A 16764-nucleotide genomic window follows, 5' to 3' on the forward strand; every position below is an offset into this window, starting at 1 on the left:
AATCAAGCCTAGTGAAAGTTTCTAATAATAATAAGAGAAAGCACCACGCCTGGCGTTCACAACACGAGCTGAGGTCAACAGTAGTTTTCAGCCCCAAGGAGCCCGATCCCAGCGCAAACAAACAGCGCACGCCAGAACATTGACATACCTGCCCAGCAGATGTTTTTTCAGAGACGCCCCAAAACCAATCCACAACTGGTGCAGACACCAGCTGCTGACACAAAACCAAACCCAGTGACACGTGACGGTCCGAGACTTGTGGCAAATGCTCCCCCAAGCTCGGCTGACATGCACATGCCATGCTGGCATGTGACTCAGATAACAGTGCCGTCAGGGAAGGTAGTTCCCTTGATGACCACGATGATGCCATCCTTGATGACGTAGCCGTCCTCCTCCTTGTTGGCCTCCTGCACGTTGGCGCTGTTGATGATCTTGCAGTTGCTGCCGATGCGCGCGTTCTTATCAATGATGCACTTCCTCACCGTCGTGTTGGCGCCTGCAGTCAGTCAGTATATGTAAATTTCCAGGATTGTGTGCCTCCATTAGGAGAAAGCCCCACCTTGCAGTATGCCGTTCTAAATCACTGCGCACTTGCCTTGCACGGCTTGCGGAAGCATGTACCATGCAGGATAGGCAGCATGCATGGCGTGTACTCAAGCATCTGGAGCCCCCACTCCGCTGAAATGCTCTGAGCAGCTTTTAGAGAAAGCGATTGCATGCATTGTAGCAGAGCCGCCAGGGAGAACGGAGGAAGGGTTGCCGGGCAGTGTAATGCAATGCATGCAACATACAAGACACATCCTGAACTCGCGGTCTTTTAAACCCACATCTCCACAAATGATAGATCCATGCCAGGATCATCTCGAGGCATTCCCGCCCTCACAGCTCCACTAAGGCCTCAGGGTCCATTAAACCCAAAAAGATATTTTTCAAGATTTCAGAAGGCGCGCACCAAGGCCCATGGGCAGGCAGCCGGGCACGAGCGCGCACTCCTCCAGAGTCTCGTAGTAGTCAGCGCCCATGATCAGCGCGTCGTCGACGGTGCAGTTCTCGTTGATGAGCGCGCGCAGGCCGATGACGGAGTGGTTGATCTTGGAGCCTGCCCGGATGACGCAGCCGTCGCCCAGGATGCTGTTGTTCACCTCGCTGTCCTGCACCTTGGACGGCGGCAGGAAGCGCGACATAGTGTAGATCGGCGCGTCGCGGTCGTAGAAGCTGCACAGGCAAAGCCCCAAAATCGTGTTGGTCTTGGGTGCACAAAGTTTGTCTTGGCTACACAAATCATGTGCCCAAGGTGAGACTGCTCGACATGTCATACCTCTCAATACAGCGACCTCCCTTCTGGTCTCATTGTGTGCATATTCAAGCACTTTTGACTGATCATGCCCCATTTGAAAAGTGATTTCCCTTGTGATCTAACGTGTGCAGAGTGTTTTTGTCTAACAAGTGATGCCCCTCAGTACAGCAATCTCCATCGTGATATCATGTACACAAGGTAAGGTTTTGACTTGTCATGCCTGTTCAAAGCAGTCTGAATAAAATGCTCATCCTGGCACATGGAAAAGGAGATGGCTGTTGAAGCAAGATCTTTGCAAAGGGCCAAAGAGCAGCGCACAGCAAAAGGTCTGCACACCTGAACTTTGGGGTGGGGTTGTCTGTGAGGGCCAAGTTGGCCTCGTAGAAGGCCTCCACGGTTCCAATGTCCTCCCAGTAGCCGTCATAGAGGTAGGCCTGGATGTGCATGCCCATGTCCTTCGCGCCGGGGATCACCTCGCTGCCAAAGTCGTTCGCCTGCGCCATACACAGCCGTCAGCTGTCTTGCAAAATACACTCTGGTACCTTGTGATATGATGATTCATCTGATAAATTTTTTGGAAATGTCTGACAAAGCCTGTCATGGAAGGTGCTGCAGCAAAAAATGACCCACCTCGGGGAAGTGCTTTAGGAGCAGGTCCCTGATGGCTGAAGCCTTGGCCACGTAGATGCCCATGCTGGCAATGTAAGGCTCCTCCTTTGCCCTGCCCCCAAACAGCCCTCACTCAAACAATGCTTAGGGGCACCATGCCTTCCATCTCCCAAGCAAACCAACATGGTAACAAGTTGTTACTAACAACCAAATAATTGATACAGAAGAGTAAGAGCCAATTGATTTATCACCAGATACTAGCAAATATGACAGTGCAAGCGCTGTCACCTCTCAGCGTCAAGCCCCAGAATGGTGGTGTCCACTCTCATGGCTCTGAGAGCATCGCCGGTGGGCTTCTCTGCAAAGTCTATGATGCGACCCGAGTCGTCAATCTTCATGAGGCCAAAGGCAGTCGCCTTCTTCTCGTCAGATGGCAGAGCCGCCACTGTGATGTCGGCACCGGTCTTGCGATGCTTCAGGAGAAAGTCCTGGTAGTTCATGCGGTACAGGTGGTCGCCTGCATGCAGCACCACAGCTGACTTCCTTGCATTGAACCCTCACAAGCTGCTGACAGGGATGTGAGAAACAAAAAGGACGACTGACCCAGGCCTGTCTTTGCATCATGCCTTTCCAACCAGGTGCTTTCATGTTTAGCAGGTCAAGCTGGCACCTTGGGGTCAGTGATTTAGCGCATTGGGGAGCAGTCTTGCATTGGGATGGGAGAGGGTGCAAGGGGGTGTGCAGTGAAGGGCGCGGTGCACACCTGCCAGGATCAGGAAGTCCTCAACACCCTCTCTCATGGAGTTCTCAAAGAGCCACAGATATTGCCTGACAGCGTCGGCTGTGCCCTGGAACCACTTCTTCTGGAGAGGGCTCTGGCTGGCTGCAAGCACCTGCTCACAGCCACACAGAACGTTCAGATACACATTTTTGCGGACGATCATTATTACTACACGCTGTTGCCGCGCATAGAGGCAAGGCGCGCATGTAGATAAGCTGCAGGTACAGGCTGCCACATGTCCTACCCCTTGTTGGACTCGCCAGATCAAAGCGAGACCGAATCACCCATGGGCACGGTGCTCAATGCTATATGCTGACAATACCTGACATAAACGACAAGGATAGCCCAGTTGCAATGTTAGGAGCAAGCCGGGCTGCATCTTGTTTTGTGTTCAGCACAGAAGGGCAGGATGCATGGGCATACCTCCACAAAGCCTCTGCTGCTGTAGCCGCCCACATTGGCGTTGTAGGCCTGCGAGAGATGCCTGTTGAGGGAGGCTGAGTTGAACTGCGTGAGGCAGTAGATTTTGTTGACGTTGGAGTTTATGCAGTTGGACACTGGGATGTCGATTAGCCTGTAATTGGCGCCCAGAGGCACTGCCGGTTTTGCGCGCTTCTTTGTGAGAGGGTACAGCCGCGAGCCCGCTCCACCTCCCAGGATGATGCCCAGCACAGTCTGCACACGCATGAAATTACTTATGAGACTTTGACCTGACCTGACCTGACTAATGGCGACAAAACCTGAGCATTGTATACACCTGTGAACCTTAGGGCAGTACTGACGGGCAAGCTGGCAGCCTTTCGGCCTATAGAGGTGAACTGTTGTGAGGAAATAGCAAAGCTAGGGCAATGCACAACTGCACAAATATCAGAAAATGCTTCGAGAACTCAGTGCGCAAGAGCATGCTGCGCTTGGGGCCCGGTGGCAAACCTTGGACATGTCCTGCACTTGCAAGTCGAAGTCCAGAGCGCCGGCTGCCTTCCTGCTGCTTTCAAGAGCTGCCTCATTGATGATCGCCGCTTCACGCTCCAAAGACACTGCCGAGGCCCGCAGAGTCTGGAGGAAGGAGCATGCAGAGTGTTTCCCAAACGCCCAAAGTTACTGGCTTGCAGGAGGGTGGTAGATAACATATTTCGCAAGATATGTATTGATAACAGCAAAGGCAGACCTGGTGGCATCTCCTGCTCCTAGGAAGTGCCCTCTGAATGGTCGTTGTCAGGGGCCTGAGCTCTCCATAGAAGGTCTTCCCACCTGTTCAATAACCAAAAGAAATTTGTGAATAAGCTGCTGATCAAAGACATTTCAGGTGAAGAGGATATATTCTGGCTGGAAACAATATGCCAATAGACTTATATCCATGATATTCTTAAGCGCCAACAAAGTTTTTCTGATAGTAGTGTAGGGAAATACAGTGCCTTTTGCATACATAATTATTCTGCATCTAGGTCCGTAATGTTCATTATTGCATACCAGCGAGCAGTGCGTCCCTTCCAGCCATCGACTGCATATTCATGGCAGCCGACAGCTAAGGGGTCGCACTATCTTCACAAGCCCCCTTCGCCGTGATGCACTATTTATTGTCTTACAAAAAGCAAGTTTTGAGCCAGATACTTTTCTCGATCGACGTCTTCGTGCCTCAGAATGTCGCTGCCGTTCAGGTGCCAGAATAGGAGTCATCCAGATATTTTGCATGCTGTGAGATTCACCGCATGCTCACATAGAGGAAGGAAGTTATCCAAGAACTCAATTCTCCCATCAGGTAAGATGCAGCGCAGGCTGCAGATCAGCATTAACCTCTCCTTTTGACGAAGGTACTTCCTGACAAGTGCATTTGCGACGGCGGTTCAGTGCGCACTGCTGGCAGCTAGTGCCAACTGAGTTGAATTGCCGCCGGCGGCCAGTGAAAGGTACTCACCCGCACCATGCATGCTCATTAAATGGTAAAGTACCACTTTGTGTCTGTCAATGTTCACACAGCACAACCATTTTCGCGAATCTGAAAGCACCAACTGCTTGAAGTTCTCTAAGCTAGACACCAGTGCACTGAAGTACCTTGGACTCCTACGTTACACCAGTATGTCTCTTCTCCTGTCCAGTAGGAACCTCCATTCAATGAAATTATCAAATGACAGTTTTCGATGACGCTTCGCCTCCAACTACAAGTCAGAATGGTCATTCTCATGTACGGGTGAAGCTTTGCGCCTCAGATGTGGTGGCTTCAAGTTTTCTGGAAGATGATCCAGAGGGTGTTTGTACGTGCCAGCCTGAGTTCAAAGCATAATGAAAATATTCTTAGCTTAAAGTGCTGCTGATTCGTAACTCTGTGGTTTCGTAGCTTTGTTCCCAGGAGCTTCCATCAGCAGAATGAGGCCTTCCATACCTCTATTTGAGCTTTGATCTTTTCAAAAGCAGCCCAAACAGGATTTCCATCATCTTCTAATGATCCCATGTTTGCCCACTGCTTAGCCATGGCGGCATCCAGCCTTTGAGCTGCCTGGCATCCAAGAACGGAATCAACAGCAGACCTCCGGAAAGACAACTCACAATCCTGTTCCGATCCTTGGGCGCAATCGGAACAAGGAAGAATATCTCCAGTCATTTTTGGAACAGCAATACAGTCCAAAGCCGAAGATTACCTCTTCTCGTGAAGTGGCAGCCATCGCAAAGGTAGCCGCGAGAAAAACGAGCAGTGTGCAGGAAAGGAGAAACCTTGTAAGCTTCATAATATGTCGACCAAAGTGTCTTCTCCCTGTTATGTCTTTCTGATCATGAGATCACGTCCTTAGCTTAAAATGTCGCCCAAGTCAACAAAGGAGCCAACTCCAGATTATTGATATCAAAGCCCCTGTGCATGCAAGGGCATCATAAAGCGAGCGATCGCTGGTATGAAGCCGAGAGCTACAGCCTTCCTCTCCAGCATCGAACAAATAACAACAATTGAAATCACTGGTTAATGCAAAGCTAGATGCTCATGGCAAATAATTGTAAAAACATCGAAAGTCAACATCTTGTTACCTTTACTTTTTGCCTTTAAGCGATGATACGAGCTAAAATTTGCGCTATAAATCTACGAATGGTATCATTTGATGTGGCAGACTTCGTGCTGCAAGGAGTCTGACCCTGGGGAAGCTACATAAGATATTTGATCTGGAGACATCCCTGCAATCCAGTGTTCCTATTATTGAGAACATCCACCTATCAGAGTCCACATTGCAGTCCAACCATACAGTGTGTGTAATTGCTGCAAGGCAGGGGCTTGATGGGGGTTTTGGAGGCTTTGCTGTTCGACAACCTTGCTCTGCGGGCGCTGCCTGTGGACATAAGGGAAGGCAATGAAATACGCCCAGTCCCCAGGGCCTGCTATGCCAGGGTGAAGCCAACGCCCGTGGACAGCCCCCGCCTTGTGGCGGCATCGCCTAGCGCACTGGCTCTCCTGGACCTCGACATGACAGAGGTAAGCTTGACCACATTTGCGCATGATTGCAGCTGGACTGCATGGCACAGTGCACAACAACAGTGTGTGAGAGGCCTGTTCGTTGTTGCTGTTGGCATAAGTGTGTCAAGAGCCATACCGCATCAGATGTACTAGAAGCAACTCAAGGACTGAGCTGGTGCTGTGCTGCATGCATGCAGACAGAGCGCCAGGAATTTGTGGAGGTCATGGCAGGCAACAAATTGCTGCCCGGCATGGACCCTGCCGCCCACTGCTATTGTGGGCACCAGTTTGGCAACTTTGCCGGCCAGTTGGGGGACGGCGCTGTCATCTACCTAGGAGAGGTGAGCATGCTTGGCTCCATCTTCACTATATTGCTGGAACAGCTTGCACCCATCATCACCCTGAAATGAGCTTCTCCGGGGCTGAAAGAGTTTGCAGGTGATAAACAGCGCAGGTGCGCGGTGGGAGATGCAGCTGAAGGGGGCCGGGTTGACCCCTTTTTCACGCCAGGCTGACGGCAGGAAGGTGCTCCGCAGCAGCATCCGGGAGTTTCTGGCCAGCGAAGCCCTGCACCATCTGGTAAGGTATTCTAAGCCCATAGATCACTCCTTTGAGCAAGACTAAGCCACCTGCGCGTGATGCAATGAATGAGCTGGGTTTCCTCTGATGCCTGCTGACAGAGGGTGACCATATGAGCACCAGGACCACAGTCAATTCAGTCTTGCTTGGAACTGGCAGGCCTGACAAGGGGTAGAATGTTTTGGCAGCCTCTGGTGGCAGCTAGTCTGCACATGCAGCTTGCCTTCATTGGCAGATAAGCAGGCATTACTAGTAACAGTCACAGCAACAGCAAGAGTGATAGTAATGTTGATAGTAACAAGGTGGTGTCCATGCAGGGGGTTGCGACCACCAGAGCAGGGTGCATAATGACGTCGGACACACAGGTGGTGAGGGACGTGCTGTACACTGGCAACCCAGTCTCTGAGCGCGCAAGCCTAGTGCTGCGCATGGCGCCCACCTTCTTCCGCTTCGGCTCCTTTGAGGTCTTCAAGAAGACCGACACCCAGACAGGTGGACATCTGCCCTCCTGCTTCGTCCTTTCATCTGCTCTCACCGTTGGGAGAATCCGAGTCGCTGAGCCCACATCACCTGACCATGTTTCTTGTTGCAAGGCAATCACGCCCTCACTACTCGTTCTGGTATGTCTGTGTGTGCGCTCACCTCACACTCTCAGATGCCTCCCCATATTTGCATGTTAAGTGAAGAAGCAAGTTTACATCGCTTTCTTGGCATTTTGGAAAGACACACCAATCAGAAGATTAAGACAACCATGTGCATCTGGTGACTGACTACAATTTTAACATCACTGTGTATTGCCGAGCGAGTATCATGTGTCCGTTCTATAGGGCGCGCAGGGCCTTCGTATGATGAGAATGGGGAGATAGCAAGGAGCATGCTACCAGTGATGCTGGATCACATCATCAAAACCTTCTTTCCTGAGATCTGGGAGGAGATACCTGTCCTTCCAGATCAGGTGATTGGATGACCTCATATTTGAACTGCTAATTTGTGGTTTTTCTGCACTTTGCTTTCTGTTGTAATGGTCAATGCATGCCATGACTGACTGCTCAAAAAAGTGATGTTGTGCAGTCTGCAGAGCAGAGAGGGAAAACAGAAGAGAGGAGAGGGAACATGTATATGGATTTCTACACTGAGGTAGTCCGGCGGACATTCCAGCTTGCGGCTGCCTGGCAGTGTGTCGGCTTCTGCCATGGTGAGCGACCACCTGAGCCACATGAAGCAGCAATGACACAACACAGCCACATTGAATTCTCGATTTTTATCTTGGCATGCATAAAGTTATAGTGTTCTGGCCCAACAGGTGTCCTCAACACCGACAACATGAGCATCCTTGGACTGACGATCGACTATGGCCCCTATGGGTTCCTGGACCGGTGCGCCATGCAAACTCCTTGACATTTACCCTGCAGAATAATAATGTGCGCAATGCTGGCATGCTGGCAGGATCAAAATTACTCTGATCTACTTTGTAAGGAATTGAAGCCCTTATTGGGCATGTAAGACGGGCACTGGCCAGGAGGGACGAGGGGGTGGCTGACAGGTATCTGAGGGGGATCACTTTTATATAAATCGTGCCAATTCATCCACTGGGTACTTAATACCACAGGTATGACCCGGAGCACGTGTGCAACCACTCGGACGACAGCGGCCGCTACAGCTACGAAGCGCAGCCGGGCATCTGCGCATGGAACTGCGAGAAGCTGGCCGAGGCGCTGGCGCCTGTTCTGGACTCCAGCCGCGCGCGTGCACAGCTCGAGACACTCTTTGCCCAGGAGTACACCAAGTGCGTGAAACAATCTGCTCTGCAGCAGAATAAGGAAAGAACCTTGCATGCATGCGTACTGCTCAGCTGTCAGAGCCCCTGTGGTGTGTGCGGCAGCCAGAACTGCAAATGCTGCCCTGTACATTGCCGGGCGGACCTGACTATGGTGCCTTGCAAGGACCTCCTTCAATATCAGCGCACTCTGGGGAAGGAAGCGGAGGATGGGCTGCACATGGGTGTATTGGATAAAGCTGCAGGCGCCCATTGGCTGATCACTCTTGATTGTATGTTTGTTCAGGACCTACCAGCGCATCATGAGGCAGAAGCTTGGGCTGCTGGAGCTGGTGGATGAGGACAGGGATACCCAGCTGGTTGCAGACCTCCTGGAGGTTGAACCTCATCCCCATTCCCATTCCCTTGCATGCACTCTTTGATGCTTAGAAGCAGCCAATCTGTGATGACGCTGGAATGCGTATTTGAGTGCTGAGCACTTCAGCAGATGCTAGAGGGACTCGTGCTAGGGCGCAGGTTATGCACAAGACAGGAGCGGACTTCACCAACACGTTCCGGTGGCTGTCCACTGTGGAGATGCCACCTCCCAGTAGAGCACACAGCGATAACCAGGCCTCAATTTCTGGCACTTCCCAGGCGGGGATCTCAAATGGCGCGTCCACAAGTGGTACGGCACTCAGCCACCACGTCAGCTCGGCTGTCTATGCAGATCCTGTCTTGCAAAGATGCTCTGCTGGCGTCCCAGCTCTCTGTTATCATTTCTGGCACTAGCACGGTGCACTGAAATGAAGACTTTTGTGACAGCGTGCAGCGTGGGAAAGGCAGGCCTGTCAGATCCTGAATTGCTTGCATGAGGATGACTTGGATTCCATGGGATTGACATGCTGTTTGTGGAGAAAGTGCCAAGACAGGCAAAGCTGGAGGGGAATAATCGAGAGTTTGCTGCAACACACCTAGCCCTGTGGGCTGGAACAAGCGTGTAATGATAATAATAAGAACAATAAAGTGCGGATTGCAGGGGATGGAGGATTTCTGGAGCGTGTGCTGGGCAGCCTGGCGTTGCCGCAGGAGCTGGCGGAAGCTGCCCGGCCGCGCATGCACCCGCAGAACCTGCGCGTGCTGCTGCAGTTCTCACACAACGAGCTTCTCCTCGCCTCCATGGGCGTCACCAAGGAGGTCAGAGCCTCGAACTGAATTTTTTTACCTGAGGCTCTGTGAAACGTGCTCAAATGGGCGGTGCAGGAGCTTGAGACATCCTGTGTAGAAGAACATCACAGCATGGAGAGGGTGGTTCTTGTGCCTGAGAACCAATCAACCACCAACAAGAAATCCACCTCTCTCGCAATGGAGCCCGCGTGTGGAGCTGGCAGCGCAAATCAAACGTCATTTTCAGTGCTTCACCGGCTGCTATCAGTGCAGTGTATTGAAGCTGCAGTGGGCGATGGGGTGTTGGCTTACGGTCATTTCGTCGAGGATCAACAGCAGGCTGAGGCAGCGCTTGTCTCTGGCGTGCAGGTGCTGCATCAGGAGATGGCGCGGCTGGAGCGCTGCGAGGAGCTGGGGAAGCTGGACGCAGCTGCCAAGGCTCGCGCGGACGCGGATGCCTGGCGCGGCTGGCTGCGGCGGTACACAGCGCGGCTGCAGCAGGAGGCCGACGCGGGCGCCAATCCCCAACGCCGCATCGCCACCATGAACGGCATCAACCCCAGGTCTGACCGCATGCATGCCTGCACATGGCACCGTGATGATATTCAGCTCGTCAGCTGATTTCTCTGTATTGTAGGTACCCATGTGGTGCCACTTGCCAGGGGACTATGTCAATTTAGAGTCCCCTGCACGTGTTGCACCTGCGCAGCCCCGTTTGCTATATCTCCTCACTGCGCAGAGAAGAGGATCCTCATCCGTCATTTGTAATTGTGCCAAACTGCCTCTGTCGAGCTTAGGAGTGCCACATGTCTGCAAAGGGTGCAGGTTCTGTGCAAATGCACCAATGCTGGCGTGGTGACAATGCAATGGGGATGAGTGTGGCCAGGGCAGATCGGCTGATGAGGCTGGTGCGCGCAGGTATGTGCTGCGCAACTGGATAGCACAGCGCGCGATAGATGCGGCGGAGAAGGGCGACTACAGCGAGGTACGGCGAGTGCTGCGGCTGCTGGAGAACCCGTACTCTGACGATGCCGCGGCAGACCTGGATGCGAGCAGTGGGAGGAGTGGCAGCGAGGCTGCGTGCGGCCGCGAGCTTCAATATGATGGACCGGTGCCGCAATGGGCCAAAGGCCTCTGTGTCTCTTGCTCATCCTGAGCAGGGGAGGTGATGCATGGCAGTTGATGTCTGCAGCTGTACTGCGATAGTGTACAATTTTGTGACACTATATATAGATCCCACTTCAGAATTATGAGTGGGTTGTGAGCGACACCGCGTCCTGTTGACCTTCACCCGAATAAGTCAGTCGGCTCATTTGCTGCATGCAAATGACTTCGAATGCCACAAGATGTACTGAATTACTGAATTGGCAATCAAACTGTCATCTAATGAGCGCAGTCGCTCCAGCAAACTTGACAGAGGGCTTAGAGCCCTCTTTGCCGTCAGCGTCATTAACACCAGGTGTGCTTCTCAGCAGCAGATAATTCAACAAGTATCTTCCCTGCTGGACATATTGTACAGCCATTTACCTTATTTGCTGCCCTAATCCCATCAAATACACTATTGCAAAAGTATGGTTCAAATACGCAGCAGTTGTGGAATCCTCATTGCAATTACAGGCCCAACAACACATTGCAGTTGCTGTTCATTCCTCAACGTGCCAAAAGGGTCACAATCTGAGGGATGCTTCAACATGGTAATATGATGCCTTCTCCCTCCCCTGCCACAGCAAGGACCACCCAATCTACAGCTGCATTGTACAGTGGACCAGATGGAGACAGCGGACCTCGTTGGGGCAAGGCATGGATTTGATCCGCGCGTGCAAGATTTGATTTGGTGCATGACTTTGTGCAAAAACTGCAGGCCTACCTGCATGCGACACAGCTGCAACTCCGAAACGCACACAGAGCCGCCCTGAATCCCCACCAGGTCTGCATACGCTTCCTGCCAGTCGCACACAACATCACTCCGCATTCAAACTATTGGTGTGCACAACCTGTAGGTGTGCATTTCACCCCATTCACAAAAAGCACTGAAGAGGAAAACACTCCTTCAGAGATGTACCTCAGGAATCCCCTTCAGTTTGGCACCGTGCCCGCGCCGCATGCCCTTGAAGAGATTACTCAGCTTGGCAACAGTGATGTGGGCGGTGAAGGGCCGCCCATCATCCCCATCGGCTATGCCAGCATTCACAAAATGGGACCGCGCGGCTTCCGACAGCGCGACAAGCCTCTCATGCCCTGCGTCCTTGACGACTTCCAGAAACAGCACCTGAACACATTATGTATCGTCACTGGCTGTAGATTTATCATCACCTCCCCGTGAATGGAAGAATGATCCTCTGTTCTGCTCCAGTGCCTCTGGAGAGCAACAGCTCAGAATTATATTCACGTTTCTGTGAAAGGAAGGGTGATCCTCTGCACTGTGCCAAGTTTATAGAGCACCAGCTCAAAGGGACCCTGACCTGTCTCCTGAAGTCGCTGAGGCCTGCAATCTCTAAGGTGAGTGGGCCATGCTGGCCGCCATCCTGCAAAGCAGTCTGCAGGGCCTCCAGGGCATCCTTCGCCGCTTGCAGGCGATCCTCGCCATCCAGAGGCATGACCTGCGCACACAATACCATTGCGCGATTTTAGCTACTCAGCACCATGTGATATGAGGGTACATGATAGACTGAGCTTGCATGCAAAACCAAGGAGTCACCATCAGCGTAAGATGAGCAGTGATAGGCTCCACTAGGGCTCCTTGAAGAGCAGGCGTGTGCACAATGAGGGCGTCCTGGACTGAGTCCATAGCCTTGATCACTGACTCTGACAGAGACACGCGGGCTGCTATGAAGTGCGTCGGCCTGAAATGTCAACAGGTGAGTCATACTTCCAAAGTCAATGATGAATGAACTAGGTCACACTGCAAAATAGCTCATGCTCCAGCAGGTTGGTCGCATGTTCAGTTGGTGGACTGCAGACCTTTGTCTCTTCTTCTCCTTGGTTGGAGTGACAGTGACAGGGACAGGAACCTCTGTATCGGGTCTGAGCCGCTTTGTTCTCGACTCATCATGACCTTCGATGGCTGACACCGTGCTGCTTGATTTTGCCTCATGTTCTGCACCACATATCACGTCCAGGAGGAAATGCTGGCGTGACACGGGATCGAGAGACACTAGTTCATCCATACGATTATTGCGAACCAATCGCTCATTTTTCAATGGACTCCCAATTACATGACGAATTAGAAATACAAAAACCTTATTCGATCTCCAAGCACATTGACAAAAGGCAGATGTGGTCAACTTCCTTGCTAGTACTAGCATGCAAAGGTTGATGGGTGCGGTATCTTAATGACCGCACTGATGTTGATGGATCTTCAACTAATGCGATTTATCCGTGTGATTTTAATTGATCCTTGGAAAGGCTTGGTGCAGGCAGCGACAAGAAGAATAAATAGTCCCAAGCCTTGATATTCCATTTTGGAGCTGCCCAGCATGTGCCCATAGATTTGCTCAACTGCCCAAAAGGAAACTCTTGAGTTGGGATGCATGAAAGTTGCTCAATACTGATCAAATGAGTTGATTTCATTTAGGGTGCAACTTACAGGCCCGGAGTCTTCTTACAGGTCACCTCAGGTATGTCCCCCACGCCACCAAGCTCTTAAAACATGCCAGGCCATTGGAACTCTCTGTCGTCAATTCTCTTCAAAGCTGAAAGTAAATTATGGCCGGATGAGGTGTTCACCACCGTCCACAATCCTCGAGCTCACAATGACATCGCCGCTCTGCAGCTGTGGCACCAGCTCCAATCCCTGGAACAAAGATACAGGGATTGTTGAAGACACACCAAATTTCCCAACACACCACGGATTAGCGGCAAATTATGCATGTTTGCTCAGATGACTCACACAGTCACGCATAACAGACGGTCAATTGCTGGAACCTCACGTCAGTCACGTAGCCACACACTCCAAAAATGCCCTCATCGAACGCCAGTCCAGAAAGGCCGGCCTGCTCCTTGGAAAACTTGTATATGAAGAACTCATCGGCGGCTGAGTAGCCATCGGGAATGGGCGCCTGGTCTGATGATGCATGGGCCATTGCCACCTGCATCAAAGGGGCAGATTGCTATTTAAATCAAATCTTTCACCCTCAGATCAAAAGTGGGAAAGACCATGAATTGCTACAGAAATGCAGAAATGCCGCAGCTACAAGGGTAAGGATTAGAGAAATGGTATGCTGACATCAAATCAGAGCGAGGATTGCACCGCGCCATAAATTGAGAGTGGCAGCACAGGCAGCTCTCCAGACTGCACATCAAGCGTCGATCGGTACACCGGATCAAACTCTCCCAGCGGCAAAATCTCCAGCGGTACCAGCTTGCCTGCATGCACAGGGGAAGCCTTGGCTCTCCAATGTATTGGCAGGTGCATGCTACTTTGGTATGGGTCTAAGGAGCATTTATGGTGCATCAAAGAACCCAGTACCCGATACCACAAATACAAATTATAGAAAAGGGATGTAGGGCACAAATGCGGGTGGAGATAGTGCTTTGGCTTGCATTAAAATACGCACAGGTCAAGCGACATGAACATGGCTTTTTAGCAGCCCTCACATTGGGCTAGAGGTCGCAACAGGTAGGATATTCCAACCTGCCAAGTGCAAGTACGTTATTGGTGACGTACCAGGAAGTGCACCGGCGCCAGCCAGCACAGAAGCATAGCTGGCATTCAGCGTTTTGCCATTGTAGATGCCGTCCTGGATGTTGGCTGCCATGTTGCCAGCTGTCAGCGGAGCGGAGTAACCGTCCAGAGTGATGCCCAGCCTGGCCTGGCGGATAGGCCCACCCCCTTTCTGGTCCACAAACGCTGACTCGTCCCCTTTGCGCTCCAAAATTAGCTCCACCGTTGCCCTGCCTGCAAGGAGACAAATTGAATCAGAGAAACACATTAAGGAGGCCATGCGGCTGACTTTTCTGGGCAGATGCACAGGGAAAAGTAATACCTCAGACAAATACCATGCCAGAAAAATGCAGAAATCAAGGTCAGAGGAGAGAGCAATCAGAGCAAAAGCTGCAAAAGGTCACCTGTCAGCCGAGGCTGGCTGGAGAATTGGTCAGGGACGATGAAGGAGAGGCCTGGTGCCTGCAGGATCTCCAGGCTGGCCACATCCTTCAGCACATCCGCCACCCGCCTGGACACCTTGTCTGCATCCCTGCAATTACATCAAAATTCAAACCCTTCTCTGCCACTCTTAAACTCAGGAAACAACAAAAACACCCAAACCACGGCACAAGCAAAGCAAAAACCCTTCTGCCTAGAAGCTAACAAGCGGGGCGAGCCTTGCTACATAGAAAGCGATTCTAGGGAGATGAGATGACAGTCTAAAGTGTGAGATGAGATCACGCCAAAATCAGTGAAGACATGCAAGGCAGTACGAGCGCCATGCAAGGGGGAAGATTGTAACTAATTGGGAGGGCCTCACTTGGCATCAATGGCTCCGAGCACACCGCGCAGCCCGGAGCTGATACTCGCGTTCAGTTGCTGTGCCGTTCCCTCCTTCCCCTTGGGCACGCCGTACATGACCCTCTCCGGGGTGGCCATGACGGCAGCGGCCACGCCCACATCGTCGGCCATGGCCTGCCAAGGCTTGCGCTGCGGGATGCGCAGCTTGAACGCCACGTCCTCTAGCTTGGTCTGCACCTCGCGCACGTCCCCATTGAAGGCTGGAATGGCCCGCCTCAGCGCTGCATCCGCACTGATCACACGGCACACGGCACGGGTCAGGCCCCCCGGTGAGACGGCACTGTGAAATCCTGCAGCAACTGTGCAAATGCTGTACAGTATATGAATGCACAAGACCCCAGGCCTGACACCCTGGGCTAGTATGTGCCCCTCCTGGATACTGCCGAATGGTGTACAACAAAATTTGAGGTGAAAAGGTCAGCTTGCACTGTGTGGGGTCTGCCCAAAGTTCTTCAGCAACTGGGGTATTGTGAAGTGAGAAGGGAACATGCACTATTTGGGGTCCCCCTGAGTATGTTCACGGACAGGGACTGCTGTGAAGGGAAGGGTGAAGATGCAGGCTGTTCAATTGTGTTGAAAGATGTGGGGCACCTGCGGGCAATGCGGGCATTTGGCGAGTTCAGGACTGCAGCTGCGGGGCCCGGCAGAAGCATTTCTACGGCAAGTGGTGCAGTGGCCAGTTGCAGAGCTGCCAGCACTGTAGCCAATGCCTGCTGCCCGGATGTACACACCCTCACAGTCGCCTCTGCAGGCGCTGAGTTGGGGCTGGTGTTCTCTGGTGCAACAGCCTTCATGCGCCCAGCCTGCAACCCGACATGCGAAGATTAGCTGTGAGATTGCTGCTGTGATGTTGTGCGCTTGCATCCAAGTGGATGGTCTGTTTACCTGTACAATGTGATGGTTCTCCTTGGCAGGCATGCCTGCAGAACAGCGGGTGCCATTTGCAACAGCAGGTTTCCAATGTTGTGCACGTGGCGCAGATTGGAACGGCACAAATCTCTCTCTTGACTTGTTGAGACCAGCGCTGCGGCAAGGTGCCTTATCCCAGGCTATCGGACTCATCTCAACCACCCCTGGACAATTACAGGCGTCAGGCTTAATCATATTATTGTCATTGTCACAACTCAAGGACAGGAGAGAGAATTGCTGGCTTAAAGAATTGGAGCACACCTATGTTCTGGTCTTTGGTGTGTCAGGGCCTATATCCCGTGATCCACTGTTGATATAGGGCCCTCTGACAGCGGTGGATTGGGCCAGCGGCTTATTCGGATCAATCTTGAGGGGGACAAGGGAAGGATTCAGTCACTGTCCAATGAATAATATTGTGGGCATCTCGACAGGATCGAGATCAAGCTTCAAACCAATATTGCCACCAAGCAGCTGGCTGGGCGATCTGGCCTTTAGGACGATCGTTGAGCATTTATAAAAATTATGCCTTTTCACGATAAGCGTGAGAGAATGGAGCATACCCTGACTCCTCCTGACGGTTTTGCAAGATAGTAAGGGAACAAAGCAGCTGCAGAGATCAGAACAACTAGCCCTCCCGCTAGTAAACCGTTCCTGGCCTTGCTCATACCTGCTATGTCCACATTATAGCTCAGTATAGTATAAAAATCAAGAGAAATGCAGTGAT

At 52.0% G+C, this 16764-nt stretch overlaps 4 protein-coding genes across 4 annotated transcripts; 1 reads left to right on the forward strand and 3 right to left on the reverse strand.

Annotated features, from left to right (window-relative positions):
- Window positions 1–314: 314 nt before the first annotated feature.
- On the reverse strand, window positions 315–3374 carry COCSUDRAFT_14582 (glucose-1-phosphate adenylyltransferase; the record flags this gene model as incomplete). The annotated part of the gene is made up of 7 exons (XM_005648593.1): window positions 315–496; window positions 953–1215; window positions 1634–1791; window positions 1928–2018; window positions 2195–2423; window positions 2670–2799; window positions 3111–3374. The coding sequence occupies 7 exons, from the start codon at window positions 3372–3374 to the stop codon at window positions 315–317; spliced, it is 1317 nt and encodes a 438-aa protein (XP_005648650.1).
- A 2572-nt stretch (window positions 3375–5946) lies between these two features.
- On the forward strand, window positions 5947–10781 carry COCSUDRAFT_14593 (UPF0061-domain-containing protein; the record flags this gene model as incomplete). Its single annotated transcript, XM_005648594.1, has 12 exons — window positions 5947–6141; window positions 6321–6464; window positions 6562–6702; window positions 7020–7217; window positions 7565–7642; window positions 7786–7897; window positions 8006–8078; window positions 8312–8571; window positions 8964–9135; window positions 9532–9655; window positions 9995–10188; window positions 10544–10781. 12 exons carry the CDS (start codon window positions 5947–5949, stop codon window positions 10779–10781), a joined length of 1929 nt encoding a protein of 642 aa, XP_005648651.1.
- A 511-nt stretch (window positions 10782–11292) lies between these two features.
- On the reverse strand, window positions 11293–12413 carry COCSUDRAFT_83681 (hypothetical protein; the record flags this gene model as incomplete). The annotated part of the gene is made up of 5 exons (XM_005648864.1): window positions 11293–11343; window positions 11493–11567; window positions 11688–11894; window positions 12088–12225; window positions 12387–12413. The coding sequence occupies 5 exons, from the start codon at window positions 12411–12413 to the stop codon at window positions 11293–11295; spliced, it is 498 nt and encodes a 165-aa protein (XP_005648921.1).
- Window positions 12414–13212: 799 nt separating this feature from the next.
- On the reverse strand, window positions 13213–15784 carry COCSUDRAFT_23266 (cyclophilin-type peptidyl-prolyl cis-trans isomerase; the record flags this gene model as incomplete). Its single annotated transcript, XM_005648595.1, has 7 exons — window positions 13213–13418; window positions 13555–13713; window positions 13875–13990; window positions 14292–14522; window positions 14693–14820; window positions 15091–15363; window positions 15723–15784. The coding sequence occupies 7 exons, from the start codon at window positions 15782–15784 to the stop codon at window positions 13329–13331; spliced, it is 1059 nt and encodes a 352-aa protein (XP_005648652.1). The 3' UTR covers window positions 13213–13328.
- Between the last annotated feature and the right edge of the window lie 980 nt (window positions 15785–16764).

The sequence above is a fragment of the Coccomyxa subellipsoidea genome (assembly GCF_000258705.1).
Source record: "Coccomyxa subellipsoidea C-169, whole genome shotgun sequence".
NCBI classification, from domain to species: Eukaryota; Viridiplantae; Chlorophyta; class Trebouxiophyceae; family Coccomyxaceae; genus Coccomyxa; species Coccomyxa subellipsoidea.